The following is an 18,678-nucleotide window of genomic DNA, read 5'->3' on the forward strand; positions in this document are numbered from 1 at the left end:
TTTTTTAACTATGTTATAAATGTAAATAAATAAGTTTTAAATTTTAAGAAACTTAAGCTAAATCTAAATGAATGTTACAAACTGTTTTGCATGGTTAATTGGTCTTTCACGTTGAAAACAAATTTCACCTCATGTTTGTCATGAAAGGTAGTTTGAATAATCCCAATCGGCCAACTTTAATTTATTTTTGTAAAATTTTATCATTTATTTTTCTTTTTGACAAAATTGCAATATGTTAAATTGCAATATGTTTTGCAAATTTTGAGATAATTTATTTTTATAACTAGATTTATATAAACTTTTCATGTATATAATTGCACCAAATCAAAGTTTACATTACATTGCACATTAGATCAAACTTAATGTGTAATTTTGAAATTTGGTACTTTATATTTTTTTCATCTCTTCCATTTCGTTTTCTTTTTCAGAATCAAGTTGAACCTTATGTAGTCCTACTATCAAGTGGCCTTCAGGTATCACAGTTGTTTATCTTCAATTCTGGTACATGGCAAAATCGTAATCGGAATAGAAAGGTCCAATATCCAAAGAGAATATATCTTCTAAAAGCTTCCCTTGTTAATTGCCAGTTAGTATTTACCGTAGCTAACAGGCTAAAACTACGTTTTCAACTAAACCAGGTGTCTACAGCTGAGTTTTCAACCGGTTAATGCCGTAATCATCTTCGAGATCCTTTTGATGTACTTTGAGCGGAAGCGTTGAACATCTGCAGGCAGCAGACTGAGTGTGTTTTAGGCCAAATATTAAGCCAAGCATACTGGAAATGCATTTATGCCATATTACAAAGGATTGTCTGTGACATAGCATGAAAAACAGAAATGGAGAAGAGAAATCCTACTGTACTTGTTAATTCCTCTTAGTTTTGTGGATAACATAAACCAACAATAGTGGAATCCCAAGAGTATACACGGGAAAATGGAGCAATGGATTCATCTCATAAGCTTTCATCAGGGCTCTGCAATTCTGCAGGAAAGAAGGCAACATATTTAAGTAAGAGATAGGTACAAGAGAAATCATGGAACTGGGAATGAGAATATCGCTTACATCTTTGCATTAACAAAAAGTGGGGTGGAAAATGAAAAAGATTTACTTATGGCCTTCCAAAATCATTACATATTGTTTACCAGATGAGAGTTTGAACATAGTGTGTTTAGTGAGCTCCATCAACTTAAAAAAACTATTAGCAGACAAGATATAAATGGTTAGCCAACTAAATCATTAGCTGCAATCTTTTCAAATTATAGAATGAAGAAAATAATACCCACAATTACGTGTGAGAAAGGAATCCATGTTTATGTGATCCATTCCACAGTTTTTTAGAGGAAATGGTACCAACCGATGTGGATCTAGTATCTTAAAATCCAATTTGTTCCATATTAGCCTGATAGGGGTTAGACGATTTACCTTGAAATGCTTCCAACAGATAACCAAGCAAAGAACCAATAGAATTAACCGAATCCAGTGCCCACCAAAATGGAATTTTGATCTTCTATTGCCTCGGGAATCATACCTAACAGATCTCTGATCCAGTCCGCTGTAGTCATCCTTTTTCTTTCCTGAAACTGATAGAAACTTGCCTCTATGGACAACTCTCTCAGCTGCCAGAGCTCCAGAGGATAAAATAGCCGGCAAGACCACAAAGATGAGATGAGGAAGAACAACTACCATGACATCAGGAGATCCAATATAATCATGGTTGCTCTTATTATCAGAAGATTTCACTGCCCAGCCCATGTATGTCATGTATCCCTTATCTTCACCATCAGTAAAAACTTGTCCAGTAAACCAGGGAAACAAAATCAGGTAGAATAAATATCCCAGGAAACCAAACCATGCTATAGGAACATTGCAGAGCTCTTGCAAAACCAATCCTACGCCACTTATGAAGCCTTTTGCAGCAAGAACATTCTTGTAAGTTATTTGTTTCCTAGAGAAAAAGAGAAAAGCTCTAGGGATAAGGAGGATTAAGAGTAGAAAGTACAGAGACACCCAAAGAATTGGATAATACAGGGCTTCCCATTGACAACCCATGACAAAAAACTCCTTCCAAGTCCACGATACCTTACCATGAAGCCCATTTACAGAAAACGGTCTTAGTTCAGTCATAGTTGTCCGGCCCATGATATCAGTTGCTTCTATTTGCAGCCAGAATCTATCAGCAGATGGGTCTTGGAATGCCTTATAGTTCCAAGGAACTGCATAAAGATCTCCCCTCGAGGACTCATCTCCAAGATTAGTCATTGGTGCATCCACAACAATGTCAAGATTTTCATATCTTGTATCGTAGATTTTAGCTACAACTGACACAATTGGAGAAACAGAAAACACAAGAGCTCTCACTGTCTCATAAGATGAAGGGAGCATATGCTCACATTCGTACTCGTGGTGCGATGAAGATGTTGACATGAAACGTGAGTCAAGTGGAAATGTGGGTAATATAATAGTCTTTTTGGACCCTGACTTAAAGTCAATATCAGCAAACGAAACATGACCTCTATCAATGGCCAAGATTCGCATGGCTCTAGTCTTCCTCCAGTCACCCATTTCCCATTCCCAAAATTCTTGAACAGGAGGAGCTCCAAATGAACAATTCTTACTGCCTTCTGAAGGATTTTGATTTAAATTAAACTGGAAAAACTTCTGAGATGATAAAAATCTATGACTTGACAAGTGGTACCTTTTTAAGTTCTTTCCAAATCTTGAATGAAGATGCCCACATACGTAAGCAGAAAGGGAATGCTTTAGGAAAATATCTTTCAGGGTCTTCCCAGATTGAGAGGATGCTGAAAATGAAAGAGGGAAATGCCCAAAAGATATCTTGCTTGCTGGTTTAAGTGGTTGAGAGTCCCATTGTGATAGCTCCAAATCTACTTCAGCCAAGAGTTGGTCAGTTGGATGCCCAAAAAGATTAGTTGGACCTCGTAACCCAACAGACATGGTGCTGTCCAACCCCACGAACAGATACTTCCGCTTACCAGCCTGGTGATGTAACAAACTACTAAGATAAATAACCAAAACATTTCCTAAGTTTAAAATAGGATGAATGGACTAACAAGCATTTGAGCCTGTCCTCAGAATCCATGATAGAAGTTTTCAATCTCATCATCATTCATCATTTTGCATCATGAGATACAGAAAGTGAAAACCTAAAGTTCCATGCACTTTTCTCATGCAGATTTTAACTAATTGTCTGCAGATGAGTGGAGTAAACTGCAGCCAGTCATGGATTAAAGCAAATATTTGCATATATGAAAGCCAGCAATATTAATATTTACATGAATTTGAAATTTAACCACTTATCTGAAATACAGCAACACGAATGAATAAATAAATAAATAAAAAGCCAATCAGTCAGGCAGCACAAAATCTGAACAAATTTTCAGATATGAAAACAAACAAGACCTATATTTCCAGTTAAAAATCTAACATTGTCTTTCCAGATAAAACCATAAATCACACATAAAATGGGAGAGAGAGAGCAAGTGACCTGAAGAGTGAGTGTGACACTATTTACATGTCCACTCCTTCCCAATTGCCCATTGATGCTATACTTTGAGTAGAAATCTAATAAGCCACCAATCACTGGTACGCCAAAATTATCATGATTCCCTCTAAGATCATAGAAGATGTTCTTATCGAGTCCACTTCTTTTCACAACATCTTCCATTACATTCTTGTATTCTACCCATTCCTCTTCATTTTGCTTCATTACTAACAAATCCTTGCTTTTCCCATCTGTTGATAGAAAATATTTTATTTAAGATGAATAAACCGTTGTGATCATAAAATTGGTCAGAAGGCGTGTGTCTAGACACATGCCTAGATATCACACCTTAGTGCCAAACAATAAAAGTGCTTCAGAACCTTTCAATTAAAGCTCATTTGATTAGCGGCATGCCTAGCCACCTAGGCACGCTTCCTTTCTAAGGCGGTAGACACAAAATATGTCCATCTAATTGAAGTTTTACTTTAATTTTTTATATTGTTATTAGTTGTACTTTTATCAGTAAGAAAGAGGATAATGTCAAGCATTTTAGCTCTCAATGTTTTGACTATTCAACAAAAGACATGGGACTATAAGAAAATCATGCATATTTTTGCCAACAACAGGAGAAAAAATTTGCAAATAACACCCTAAAATTTTTCCAGTTTACCATATGATTGAATTTTGAGAATTCTATCCATAATTTGGTAGAAAAATTATGATTTCTTTGAATTTAATGAGATTTGAGCATTTATTGTGCGATGAGACAATATAGTGATATGTTTTAAGCTTTTGGACTTGGTTGGGTAAGATTTTAGTGAGGGGTAAAAGTAATTTTGCCCACAAGGGTATTTTAGATATTTTGTATAAGAACATGTTAGAATATTGGAAATTATGATTTATGGTGGTGATGGGATGAACTATGAGCCATTAGATCATTTTTCTTAATTAAGAACAAATATTAACCATGCATTTCTTTTTGACTTGTTTACTAACTTGACTTTGACTTTCTTTACAATTGAAAAATAAAAGAAAAAGGGAGAAGACCCCCATTTTCATCCCTCCTAGCTAGCCATTTCAAGGTGAGAAAAGAAAACCTTCCCTTCTATTATTTCTTTGATCTCTTCCCCTAAATCCATTCAAATCCACCCTTCTCTTCACTCTTTCTTGAAATCTACTTATAAAACAAACATTTGAGCCAATCGTTTCATCTTTTTCCCATCACCTACCACTTAGGGTTTTAAATATCTAGAGTGAGGAAGCTTGAATAGAGTGAGAAAACTTATAGTAAGGTAAGAGCTCTGGTATTTTTCATCTTGGCACACTTATCACTTTTGTACATTCCTTGTGGTTGAGCCATTAATATGGTCATTAATGATTCTTGCATTTATTATGGATATTCATATTATCGAAGAGAAAAAGCTTGAAGGTGGAAATTCAAGCAAAGGAAAATGGGGGGCTTGAGGATTGAAGAAAAAGGAAGAAGCCTTCCTTTTGTTTATGTACATTTTGGAAGGTAAGAATCTCAAGGAACATGTTTACTTCTTTTTAATATATATATATGAAAAAACTCAGAGGAAAAATATTCTGTGTATTTCTACTGCTTTAGTTTACAGATTACAAAGAGAGGAATAATTATTTTAAAGGAAACAATTCCTAATTTCCTAAGAAGCAGTAACTGAGATTAGTTTCTATTTACAAGGGAACTACTAATAATAAGGTAAGGTTTCTATCCTTAATTATAGGGATTCTAACACTCCCCCTCAAGCTGGAGTGTAAATGTTAATCAAACCCAGCTTGCCAATAAATTCTTCCAACATGTTTCTGTTCAAACTTTTAGTTAACATGTCTGCAACTTGTTGTCTAGTAGGTAGGTAGGTGATGCATACTTCTCCTGAGTGTATTTTTTCTTTTATAAAGTGACGATCTATTTCCACATGTTTGGTCCAATCATGATGCACAGGATTATGTGCTATGCTGACAGCAGTCTGGTTGTCACAGTACATCTTCATAGGTCTGGTATAAGGCACTTTTAGTTCTCCCATAAGTCTTTGTATCCAAATTCCTTCGTATATACCATGAGATAGTGCTCGATACTCTGCCTCTGCACTGCTGCGTGTTACCACTGACTGTTTTTTGCTCCTCCACGTCACAAGATTACCCCAAACATAACTACAATATCCGCTTGTAAAGCATCTATCATTAACAGAACCTGCCCAGTCTGCATCAGTGTAGACTTTCACGCTTCGGTTGACAGTCTTCTTGAAGTACAGACCTTTACTTAGAGTTCCTTTTAGATATCTTGGTATTCTATATGCAGCTTCCAAGTACTTCTCCCTCGGGGCATGCATATACTGACTAATAACACTCACACTGAAGGCTATGTCTGGACGGGTGTGAGATAGGTAGATGAGCCTTCCTACTAGATGTTGATATTTCCCCCCGTCAATTTCTTCTCCATCCTCATTAGTTCCAAATTTAAGGTTAAACTCCATAAGAGTTTCGGCTGGTTTGCTGTCCATCAAACCAACTTCCGACAGTAGATCAAGAACATATTTCCTTTGGGAAATGAAGATACATTTTTTCGACCTTGCTACCTCCATACCAAGAAAATATTTAAGACTCCCCAAGTCTTTAAGTTCAAACTCTATACCAAGAAATTCTTTCAATCTCAAAATTTCGCTCGAGTCATTTCTTGTTAATATTATATCATCGACATAAACGATAAGGATGCAGCATTTACCCTCTTCCGAGTGCTTGTAGAACATGGTGTGGTCTGCCTGTCCTTGAATGCAATTTTTGCTAGTCATAGCTTTTGCAAATCGGCTGAACCACGCTCGTGGAGATTGTTTCAGCCCATACAAGGATTTTTTCAACTTACACACTTGGTCCTTGTTTTCTTCAAACCCGGGTGGGAAATCCATGTACACCTCATTTAATTCCCCATTGAGAAAAGCATTTTTTACATCCAATTGAGTCAAGTGCCAATCAAGGTTGGCAGCAAGAGATAGCAGAACCTGAACGGTGTTTAGTTTGGCAACCGGTGCAAACATCTCATTGTAGTCAAGACCATAAGTTTGGGTGAATCTCTTAGCCACAAGTCGAGCTTTGCATCGGTCAATATGGCCATCGGGTTTAAATTTTGTAGTGAAAATTCATTTGCACCCTACGGTTTTTTTCCCTTTAGGTAGATCCGAGACTTCCCATGTTTCATTGTTTTTGAGGGCCTTCATTTCTTCCATCACGACTTGTCTCCACTCAGCTGATTCAAGGGCCTCTTCTATATTTTTTGGAGTTTTTACAGAATCAACATTAGTCACAAAAGCTTTGTAAGACTTAGATAAATTTTCATAGGATACAAACCGAGAAATAGGATGTTGAGTGCAGCTCCTTGTACCCTTTCGAACTGCAATTGGAAGATAGATGGATGGTGACGGAGGTGGGACTTCTGTTTCAGAACAGTCCTCGGTTGGAGATGTAATTGGCACTACTGTATCAATTTCAGGAGAACGATTCCGTTGGGAGTAAACCTGTATTTGCTATTTTCCTTGATCAGGTGGCTGTTGTACTTCGGTGGAGGTATTGTTATCGGGAAGGACGGTGTTAAATTCTTGCTACGCAGGGGAAACAGCAACTAAATCTGGGATAGGTTTGTTTGTGATAGTAGTAGTAGGATCAGGAGGCATAATGAGGAGAGTATTAAGGGTCTCATCTTCATTAAAAATCTCCCCCTGAAGATGAGATGCTGGAAAGTATGGTTCATTTTCAAAGAAGGTAACATCCCGAGAGACAAACATTCGGCGCAATGTTGGTAACACTTATAGCCTTTTTGTGTAGGGGAATATCCAATGAAGATGCAGGTGTGGGCTCGAGGATCAAGTTTGGATTGATTTGGTTTATGGTTATGGACAAAAGCTTTACAGTCGAATATTTTGGCTGGAAGATTAGGAACATGAAATAGAGGGAAGGCCTTTAAAAGAGTATTTAGAGGTGTTTGGAAATTGAGGATCTTTGATGGCATTCGGTTTATGAGATAACAGGCAATGAGGACAGCTTCTCCCTACAAGTATTTTGGAACATTTATGGTGAACATTATGGCTCGAGCCACATCAAGGAGATGATTTTTTCTCTCAAAGATCCCGTTTTGTTGAGGAGTGTCAGGACAAGAGCTTTGGTGTATAATGCCTTGGTCAGAAAGGTATGGACTTAAGACAGAGTTAAAGTATTCTCTCCCATTGTCAGTACGGAGGATATGTATGGTAGAGTTGAATTGGGTTCGAATCATTGAGTGAAAATTTTGGAATACTTTGGGTGTTTCAGATTTTTCTTTGAGTAGATAGACCCAACAAACTCTAGTATGATCATCAATGAAGGTTATAAACCATCTAGCCCCTGTAATATTTTTCACTCGGCTAGCTCCCCATAGGTCACTGTGGATTAATGAAAAAGGTTGGGATTGAATATGTCGTTTTAATGGGTATGGCACATGGGTATGTTCAGATAATTGACAAATTTCACACTTCAAGGAATTAATACTTTTATTTCGAAATAACAGCGGAAGATGTTTTTTCAAATACACAAAGTTTAGATGTCCTAACCTATGGTGCCATAACATAATAGTGTCCTCTTTTGAAGTGGATAGAGTCAATCCCCCTTGTGTACTGTTTTTATTCCAAATATATAGTCCATCATCAACTTTAGCAGTGCCAATCATCTTCCCCGATTTCTGTTCCTGTATCACACAACCAATTGCAGAAAATTCAGCAAGAAATTTTTCATCCTTAGTAAGTTTACTAATTGAAAGTAAATTACAGGACAAGTTTGGGACATGTAGGACTTTATCAAGAGAAAAACTCTCTGTCATTTGTACTTCTCCTATTCCAACCACAGGTGAGCAAAAACCGCCAGCTATGCGGATTCGGGATTTGTTATGACAAGAAGTGTAGGTGTGAAACAACGTGGAGTCACCTGTCATGTGATCGGAGGCACCCGAATCGAGTATCCAAGGAGATTGATTATTAGATTCAAAAGCAATGTTGAGGGCAGTACCTTGAGTGGCTAGAGATCCATGAGTAGTGGGAGTAACAAGTATCTTATGGAGAGTCTCAAGCTATGTTTCGGTTAAGCGAACATCAAGAACATCTGCAGTAGTGGAGGATAACATGGCAGTCTTATTATCATTCTGTTTTTTTTAGGATAGCCATGGAGTTTGAAGCATTTTTCTTTTGTATGACCAACACGATTGCAGTGACTACACCATGGTCTTGTTGATCCAGAATCATTTCCAGCACGTTTTTGTGGCTGTGGACCTTTGGAGATGAGAGCAGAGGATTCAGTAGGATGGTTAGAAATCGGGGTCATAGGTTTAGGTTCCTTTGAATCTCCCATCATGACAAGACGACGCTTTTCTTCTCTTCTAACTTCTGCAAATGCTTCACCGATCGTTGGGAGAGGTGATCTGCCTAGAATTCGACCACGGACCTCATCTAACTCACGGTTCAGTCCTGCTAAAAACTCATAAAGGCGTTCATTGTTGAGATGGGTCATAAACCTGTTGTGTTTTAAGCCTTCACCCCAATCTGCCTCATAGTACATATCCAGTTCTTGCCACATATAGTAGTGAGTTACCTCGAGTGTTCCTTGTCGGATATCCTTTAACTTAAGCTTGATCTCAAATACTTGGGAGACGTTTCCTAAATCTGAGTAGTTTTCTTTGACTGCATCCCACATGTCTTTTGCAGTTTTGAAAAAAAGATAGGTGCGGCTTATATGGCCTTCCATCGAATTGATTAGCCAAGCCATTACAATTGAATTGTTGAGTTCCCAAGTGGCATAAGTAGGATCAGCTATGGTTGGTCGTGGAATTTCTCCATTGATGTATCCTAATTTGCCACGACCACGAATCACCATAAGAACCGATTGAGACCATTGCAGGAAGTTCTTCCCATTTAGCCGATGATTAGTGATTATAAGGGATGAATTAATTTCACCTTGAGTGATTCCCTGATTGATATTCTGAGTCATTTGTGATGTCTCAGTTTCAGATAAATTTTCACTAATATCACCCATTGGAGGACTAAACTGAAGAAATTTTTAAGAAGGGAAATTAGAGAAAAAAATAGGATCGAATGAATCCTAAAGCCCTGATGCCATGAAAAAACTCAGAGGAAAAATATTCTATGTATTTCTACTGCTTTAGTTTACAGATTATAAAGAGAGGAATAATTATTTTAAAGGAAACAATTCCTAATTTTCTAAGAATCAGTAACTGAGATTAGTTTCTATTTACAAGGGAACTACTAGTAATAAGGTAAGGTTTTTATCCTTAATTATAGGGATTCCAACAATATAAATAGGGGGAGAGAGAGAGAGAGAGATCGGTGTGTGTATATGTATATATGTAGTGAAATGGTTATTAAATGGCATGAAACATTATTTCTTTTAAGGTGAAATTTAATAATAGTTAACCAGAAATGTAACATATGGGATTTTGATTGTGAAATGATATGAACCATGTGAGAAACGAATGTTGATACAAAATGTGCATAATGGGAATAGGATATATGTGACATGAGTCATGAAGTTCACATATTGCTTGATATGTGGAATAAACAATTTTAATGGTACATGTATATGAATGTATGCATGACTTGCTAATTTAAATTGGTTAATTATTGAAAGTTTTGCCCTTGTAAACTCTGTAAAATAGCTAGGTTATGGTTGGCATGCCAATACGTACTTGATTGCGTGCATTGTGGCAACAATACGATATGGAACGATGTTGGTGTCAAGGATGGAAATGCACTTGAAGTGCAATATATGTGGAGTCAGGGTGGGAGTCCCAAGTGTCCAAATCATAGTTCACTAAGATTACCGAGGCCTATGTATTGATGTGGTATAACTATTTGTTTAAGATATGTATTAACAAATCTTTATTATATGATTTTGTTTATGATTAACGAACTTTCATGCCATTAGAATTGCTAATGACGAGATTATAGCTTTATTTATGTCTTTGCAAGCCCCTTCATTCTCAGAGCAAGGTAAGTGAGTGTTTTCTATTTTCTTGCTAAGCTTTAAGCTAAACGCGCTATTGCTTATTTGCGCGTAGGTTTTGAGAAGCGTTCGTGAAGCCAACATGTCCTTTCCAAATCACATCACCACTAGCTAGGCTCAAAGAGTATGAAATTTGTCTATTTGTATAAGTGCCTCCTAGTGGCATGTACTAGAGGGTCATTCTCATTGTATGCATATAGACTAGTTTTATCTTACTATGAGTCTTGATATTTTGGATGATTTTGATGCTTACCTTGTAGTATACATTTGGTTGGCTTAAAAACTTAGATGATTATGAATACTAAAAAAGCATGCGTGCTCTTAATTATCTTGATTTGAGCTATTTGTGGCTATGCATGATACTCATTTTGGTAGTCTTAATATGATTTTTAAATGTCTTCAGTATTAGTTAAATTTAGGGTAAGTTAGAATGTGTTTGGGATTACTAGTATATGCCTTGAATTGATCCCTCGTGAAAGTTTTATGTTTGGATTGTTTTAGGGTGATTTGGAGTGTGTTTGAGGTTGCTTCTTTGTGAAATTTTGGCCCCCTACACCAAGGTTTCGGAACTTAGGGTGTGGATATCAGAACTTTACAAGTCAGTGACCAAAAATTTGGTCACAAGGATCCAGGTTCCGGTACATATATTAAAGTATCGGATCCCAAAAAGTCAGTGGCTAAAAACTACGGTACTTGGAACCAGGTGCTGATACCTAACACCCAGGTACCTATACTTTGCCTAAGGGTATCGGAACATGGGGCTTAGGTATTGATACCTAGCCCCTAGACAGTACCCCTGCACTATTTGGTACTTTGGACTCGTAAAATCCCGTTATTGGTCTTGGACACCTCCAATCACCCAGGAATTGTTTCTAAATGATTTCGACTTGAATTCAAAACCTCTAAATTGATTTTATTTCATTTATATGAATTTATTAAATTGATTCAAAGATTTAAATCTTATTTATTTTCAAGATTTCCTTTTGGTTTGTGCTCCGGTGGCATCTTCCATCCATACCGGATGTCAAAACGGGTGTAGGGTATCACATTACCTGCTTTGCAGATGAACTAGACCAAAAAGTTTATTATCATAATTATATATCTTAATCTTAACAACATTGCAAGGGTTTTAGCACCTACAATATGCTTTGCACCCTTTAACAACATTAAAGTTGGTGAGAACACCATAAGCATACATACCAAACAACATATATTTCATACTCCACTCATATTGTACCAAGTCAGTGATGCCATAAGTCATAATACTGATTAATGCAAAAGTTCATGAATTTACCATCCTATACACCTTGGATGCATGTTTGTGACCTTAAGTTCTTACATCAGCAAGATAATATTAGAATAGACAGAAGGGGCTTGAAAAAGCAGGAACAGATTTGAGCTTACAGGATCAGGAAAAACCTACACTGCAAATTCTGGGCTCTGTGACCATTTGTTAATTCCAGTGGGAGAAAACAATAGAAACCAAACTACTAATTTGAAGTACATATAGATGTTCCTTCCCCCCCCCCTCTTTGGAAGGATCTCGTATAATTTTCTGTAAATGGGTAAAAACAGAAGACAGAGGGATGCAAGTAGATAGACATAATAACACAGTAGCAAGAAAATTGTGGCAAATTGTTGTCTTTTCCAACATTTTGCCTTAATAGCAGCAGTATCTAGAAAGTAGAATATTATAAACAGAGGTGGGAAAGTCATACATGAACATAAAATTTCTAAACTGAGCATTTTAATTTATAGGAAAAAGTCATTTAACAGTTCCCAGTTCAATCAAGCTAACACCTAATTTACAATCACAATATACATTAACAGGCTCTTTACCAAATACTACCCCGTTCCAACCAAATTTAATAAATAAGCCAATGAACTAAATGACCAAAATAAGCACATTTAGTGGCATCATATAATGCAACTAAACCCATGACCCAGCGCTTGACAAAAGAACGCGAAATCAAGAACATTTAAAAAAAATCAACACAAGCCCAAAATTCAGGATCGTGATTTCTCATAAAAGAAACACTCAAACATGAAAATCTCATCAAGCTAGAAATGAAATCTAAACCTGTAAGATCACCAGTGATGAGGACAAGAGAAGGGTTAATCATGGAAAGAGCAGGAGGAACAAGGTTCCGAAAGTCGATGGCTCTCTGAGGATGGTGAACACTGAAATGGAGATCAGAGAGTTGAACAGCCCATACAACTGAATCCGGACCGTGTTTTACATCTATAACTGTTCTACGCGAAGAGAAGGAGGATGTTTGGTGTTGATGTTGGGCATAACAAATGGGTATAATCAGGCATAACAAAAGCACTAGGAGAATGCCCATGTTCACAACTACTCTTAATTTTCTTGCGTTTGTCTCTGAGAAGAGAGACGGAGGTTTGATTTGGAATTTGGACTTTGGGCCGTTTGGTTATGTTTTTAGTTTTTAGTTTTTGGGCAACCGTTTGATTCTGCGTTCAACGAGCTAGTTTTATGGTAGTATTTCATCCGTATTTCTTGTTTTTTATCTATTTATAATTTTACAAGTTTCAGATTGAATGATGGGGGTTATGGTGGTAAATCTACCACCGAAACTCACATTTTCCATCTTCTACCCAAAAAATGTGAATTAATTTTTGTAACTTAATAATCGATTTTTATTAAAAATTGTATTTATTTTTAGTGTTAAAAATTGACGTGGTTGATAAAATAACCCGATAATTACACATGACATGTTAGTGTACGTCATACTAGCGTATAAGGAATAGTTTTCAACCGCAAAAATTAATCAATATTTTAACAAAATGACTCGTTTACTCTTTGATCTAACAATAATGACTAATTTTACCCTTTTTGAGTAAATAGGGCAAAATGCAACCCAACTCTTAGTATAAAGGTACTTTTATCAGTTATGATACATACACAAAAAAAAATATTCATAATAAACTTTTATCAGTTATGATACATACACAAAAAAATATTCATAATAAACTCAAATTATATTTGACCAAAAAACCCTCAAATTATAGTAACTAGTATGGTTCTCACCTTATGCTTCATGTTGGGTAGATTATATATTTGTGTTAATTTACAAAGTTAAAATTTGAAAGTTAAAATATGCTCTAAGTCCCTCTACACTTTGTATATTTAGAATTTCCCTCCTTTTTATTTTTAGGAATTTAGTTTCTTTGCTTTTGAATTTAAAATTTTCAAGCCTATTATCACCATTATATTTCTTCAATTAAATTCTCTAATGTGACATTTTAAAATTAAAAATATATATTCATTTGGTAGTCATGTAACAATAAAAACAACATTAAAAATATTGATTAAGATTTTTTTCCTTAAAAGCACCAATTCAAATTCATCATGATAAAGTAAATTCTTTCTACTAGAATAGTGTTCTTAAAAAATTGACGTTAGCATTTTGATTTAAATAGTTAGTAATATTAATTATTTAAACTAACTAATGAAATTATAAAAGTAGATGGACCAAATTATGTCAAATACTAAAGTATATAGATTAAATCTAAAGTTTTAGCATAGTTTAAGGGTCAAAATTAAAATTTGACAATGGAAACCTAAAAGAAATGGGAAACCAATTGTCAATTTTTAAGACTCTTAAACATGTAATATTTTAATTAAAAAGTTAACGATATTAACTATTTAGACGAACCAATAATATTATAAAAATATATAGACCAAATTATGTTAAAAATAAAACTATAGAGATTAAATTTCAATTTTAGACATAATAGAGGGACCAAAACTAAAATTTAACCATTGTTTTAAAAATACAAAACAAACGCATAGGTGTCCCCATGTCAACAAATGAAGGATAAATGGTAATGGAAACTCTTGGATAAATGCCTTATATTAGGAATTGATGATAGAAATGGTATGGAACAATGGTGTTGAATATGCGATGATATGAATTTGATGATAATATGTTATATGGATTGATAATGAAATGAATTGAAAATGATGATATATGAATGGGTTATATGAAATGATTTGATTATTGGTATCCTATTAACTGTACAGGTATATGCACTTTGTGTGCCAATATGCACTTATGTGCTAGTATGCACTTCGTGTGCCAGGAATGCGCTTATGCGCTAGTATGCACTTCGTGTGCTAGTATGCGCTTGTGGGCCAAGATGCACTTTGTGTGCCAATATGCACTATATGTGCTAGTTTCTATTACTTCGGTTTAACCGATTATGCACTTATGTACCAGTATAGTTGATTCGGTTTATCCAATAACACACTATGTGTGCTAGTATATTTTCCTCGGTTTATTCGATGATGCACTATGATGCTAAATTGGGATGCAAGTTGGTTAATCTGTGTATTTGGCTCGAGTCTGAGCCAAATTAATAGAGTTATAACATGTGAATAGGTTAATTGAAATATGAATTAAATTGATATCATGATTTGACGATTCAAATGTAAATTGCGGTATATGAATATTGATAGCATACGAAAGACCATACGTGCCAGTTAAACGAGCTTGAGAGCTGATATGGAAAGATAGCTAATGATTATTTTGATTCGAAAATGAAATACAATTTTGGATTGAATATGTTAAATGGAATAGAAATGTGAACATTAATGACATTGGTAGAATATATTCAAATAGCTTGTTAATTGTGGTAATGAATAATTGATTCTTTTAGCATGAATGGTACACCTTGTTGCATATACATATTGATATGTGGATTGAGAATTAGTATGAATTGTATATGTATTACTTGATGTTAGAATTTGATATTGAATATATATACAATTGATATAAACTTGTTTTATAATGTTTTTAATCATGGAAATACCACTAAGTATTATCATTCATTGTATGGTTTGTTTTCTCGTGCACAAATATAGGTTTAGCTTGAAGTCCTGAGAAGCGATTCCAACATCCAGAAAGTGACCCCCGACTCAACAATGTTTGTATAGTCACTTTTTGTTCATTATATAGCATGTACCTAGGTTGAGTTGGTTTTTGATATAATATGTGATCATGTGAACTTTTGAAGTTGGAATTGGTATTTTGGAAATGGTCATATGTTTAAGTATATGAAATTGAAAATGTCACAATATTTGGTTGGGCATAACTTGTGGTATGCTATTAGTTTATATGGTAATGTATCTATATACAAGTGCATATATGTCAAATAGTTCAATGACGAGTATGATGAAATGAATTGTGTACTTAAATGAAATTTTTGAAATGGATGTGAAGTATATATGTATAAAAGGTACTTTAGCTATAATTGAATTCATTGGATGTGTATATTTGGTTGAAATTATAATTGCAAATGTGTTTGAGATGTTTAGGTGATTGCAAATAGGTTGCAAAACTTGACCATTTAGAAACAGACGGTTACATCGTGATGTTGGACCTTTGTCGTCGCGACAACACCAAGTCATTATGTTGCGTTGAGAACCCCCAAAGTCGTGATGTTAACCTGAAATTTTAAAAACTTTACAATTTGGTTGTAATTCGACCTCGGGTTAACAATAGAGTTTTTGTAAGCTTGTTTAAAACTGGAAATGATTGTATATCATATTATATGCATGAATTGCTCGTAATTAAATGTATAATGGTGTAAATTAAAGTAATTGATCATAGTTACTCTAGCAACAAATGTGGCATCTTGTACCTTGGATTTGGCGATTGGGTTGGGTATGGGGTTGTAACACCTTATACCTAACCTGATTTACCGGACCCAGATGTAGGATGCCAGAATACTTAAATACTTAACAAAAATTTACAACTAGCGAAAATCATACTGAACATACTTCTTATTTATTTATTTTCTTTTCTAAGCCAAAAATATTTTGAAGGAAACATTTATTAATTACAACAGGTTCTCAAAATCAGTATAAGACATTACAACTTAAATCTTTGTTAAAACAGATTTAATCATGGCGTAGAGTAATATTCGTCATATTTCCAAGAGTGCCCTACTGTATGCATAATACCACTCTTCGAACTGTCACCTTGGCACATTTCTGGCTTGGTCTCTTCTGGTGTACTAGTTCAATTCTAAGAATTTGAATTACAATTAGACGTCTGTAAGTTCAATGGAACTTAGTGATTCTTAACCAATATTAGCTTTAAACATTGTTGTTGAATTCCTCGACTTGAAGATTCTGAACTTTCTTTTAGACTTTGGTAGATACTTTTCTAATTCCTGGCGGATAACTATACGCCAACCTTTGCACTTGACCTCCCCCTTATGCACATTTCACTCGATTGGCAAATCATAGGCTTCACATCTTATTGCAGATCCTATCTCACAATCTCTTTGAAGATAGAAATTGGATAAATTGCTCAAAATGATATACATACGGATACTACTCTTGACGGATTCTTATACTGGCTCTAGTGGCTATCAAAATACTAGTCATACCATACCTTTGAATTAATCTTGACAATGAACTTATTCCAATGAATGCAATATTTTAGATCATCCAATAGAATCCCAGATGACTTTGATACATAATGTGAGAATGCCTAGGTTTGGCGGACACTTACACCACCCATAATTTCATATATGCCAAGCTCTCTGTCCTAACGGGTTATTATGGCGGGTTCATGAGTCGAGTACACTGTCGATGACTCTTTCAGAAAATTCCTCAAAGGCATACACAGATCTCGCCATAAAGGAAAACTAAAAACTCGCCACTTAGGCACTATAAAATTTTCCATACAGGATTTCCAAATGACTTGCCACAAAGGCTTTCCAGATCACTTCGTCACTAAAGCTTCCCAAATAATACACCACATAGGCCTTTCAGATAACTCACCACAAAGGCTTTCCTCATGTTTTCTATCTCGACGAATGTCATATTCGCCATACTGGCTTTCTAGATAACGTGCCACAAAGGCTCTATTTGGTTTGCCACCAAAGCACCACATAAACTATTGTGTTTGGCGATATGGATTTGCCTAAACTCAGCATCACCTAAGGTTTGTTCATCATCGCCCCCAGGACACGCAGAAACCCTAGTAGTTAAATGCGGCTCAACCGCCATTTTCAAAATGTGCCATGGCCATGGTCTTTCCACATATTTGCCACACTGACCTTTTCTCATGTTTACTGTCCTGACGGACATCATCAAAGCACCACCACAGGGCCCATTATCATATCACATATTTTCCAGACACTCCACCCGAACCCCCTTTTCTCCAACCATACTTTGTCATGCATCATTCATCTAACATAATGGACACATTTACATAGATTTAACTCATACCTATAACAGAATCATATTACCCAACACATATTAACCCATAAATGCTTACCACACATCATCATTCATGCAGCACATTGTACACTTCATTTATATGCATACAGATACTTCACAAGAAACACACACACACACACATATGTACATACATACATACATACATACATACATACATACATACATACATACATACATACATACATATATACATACATACATACATACATACATACATACATACATACATACATACATACATACATACATACATACATACATACAACAACTTCTCAATAAGACATGCTAAACTATAGGGACATTAACCATAGAAAGAATCATTATAAAGTAATGTCCAAGAGTCGAGTCTAGAGACTCACTAGAGATCCACCTTTACCTCAGCCTAAAGCTTCTATTTTAGTTGTCCTTCCCGATCCAGTAGCAGCAAGTACTTAAAAGATCATGGAATTTCCATTAGAATCTACATTTACAAATAGTTCACTAACATTTCAACTACATGCGACCCTCATATAGGGCCTTCTATTCACACCTTACTATTCTTACATCTTTTATCATCCCTACTCTTCAACAATCATAATATGCAGAGCTATAAGACTTACTAGAAGGTTGAATCATCCATTGATTAAGCAAAACCTTAGCTCTAGCTTCACGAAGAAGAAGAGAACATTTAGGTTAGAAAGAATGACCAGAACATCGAGCAGAAACAAAAACCATTTGGAATGTCCTTCTTTCACTACATATATTATCGATCCCCTTCAGTGGATTTTGACAAGTGGAGATGCTAACTGAAATTGTCCCTTGATTTCCCTAAAAAATCTAGGAAAAATAAAAGAAAATCTAATGA

At 35.4% G+C, this 18,678-nt stretch overlaps 2 protein-coding genes across 7 annotated transcripts; both read right to left on the reverse strand.

Annotated features, from left to right (window-relative positions):
* Positions 1-365: 365 nt before the first annotated feature.
* Positions 366-13,065, reverse strand: LOC107949530 (putative metallophosphoesterase At3g03305). Of its 6 annotated transcripts, XM_041089467.1 has the most exons (6): positions 12,639-12,775; positions 11,963-12,113; positions 3,506-3,753; positions 1,423-2,997; positions 862-981; positions 366-724 (listed from the first exon to the last, which is right to left on the reverse strand). In XM_041089467.1, exons 3-5 carry the CDS (start codon positions 3,725-3,727, stop codon positions 865-867), a joined length of 1,914 nt encoding a protein of 637 aa, XP_040945401.1. In that variant the 5' UTR covers positions 3,728-3,753; positions 11,963-12,113; positions 12,639-12,775; the 3' UTR covers positions 366-724; positions 862-864. The 6 variants fall into 6 exon arrangements, with proteins under 6 accessions (XP_040945401.1, XP_016739689.2, XP_016739690.2 ...); XM_016884200.2 differs by lacking the exon at positions 11,963-12,113 and having other exon boundaries at positions 12,639-13,065; XM_016884201.2 differs by lacking the exon at positions 11,963-12,113 and having other exon boundaries at positions 366-738; positions 12,639-13,065.
* Positions 8,101-11,846, reverse strand: LOC121215254 (uncharacterized). The gene is made up of 2 exons (XM_041089469.1): positions 8,552-11,846; positions 8,101-8,234 (listed from the first exon to the last, which is right to left on the reverse strand). Exon 1 carries the CDS (start codon positions 9,569-9,571, stop codon positions 8,624-8,626), a length of 948 nt encoding a protein of 315 aa, XP_040945403.1. The 5' UTR covers positions 9,572-11,846; the 3' UTR covers positions 8,101-8,234; positions 8,552-8,623.
* Positions 13,066-18,678: the final 5,613 nt, after the last annotated feature.

This window comes from Gossypium hirsutum, chromosome D03 (genome assembly GCF_007990345.1).
Source record: "Gossypium hirsutum isolate 1008001.06 chromosome D03, Gossypium_hirsutum_v2.1, whole genome shotgun sequence".
In the NCBI taxonomy this organism is placed as follows: Eukaryota; Viridiplantae; Streptophyta; class Magnoliopsida; order Malvales; family Malvaceae; genus Gossypium; species Gossypium hirsutum.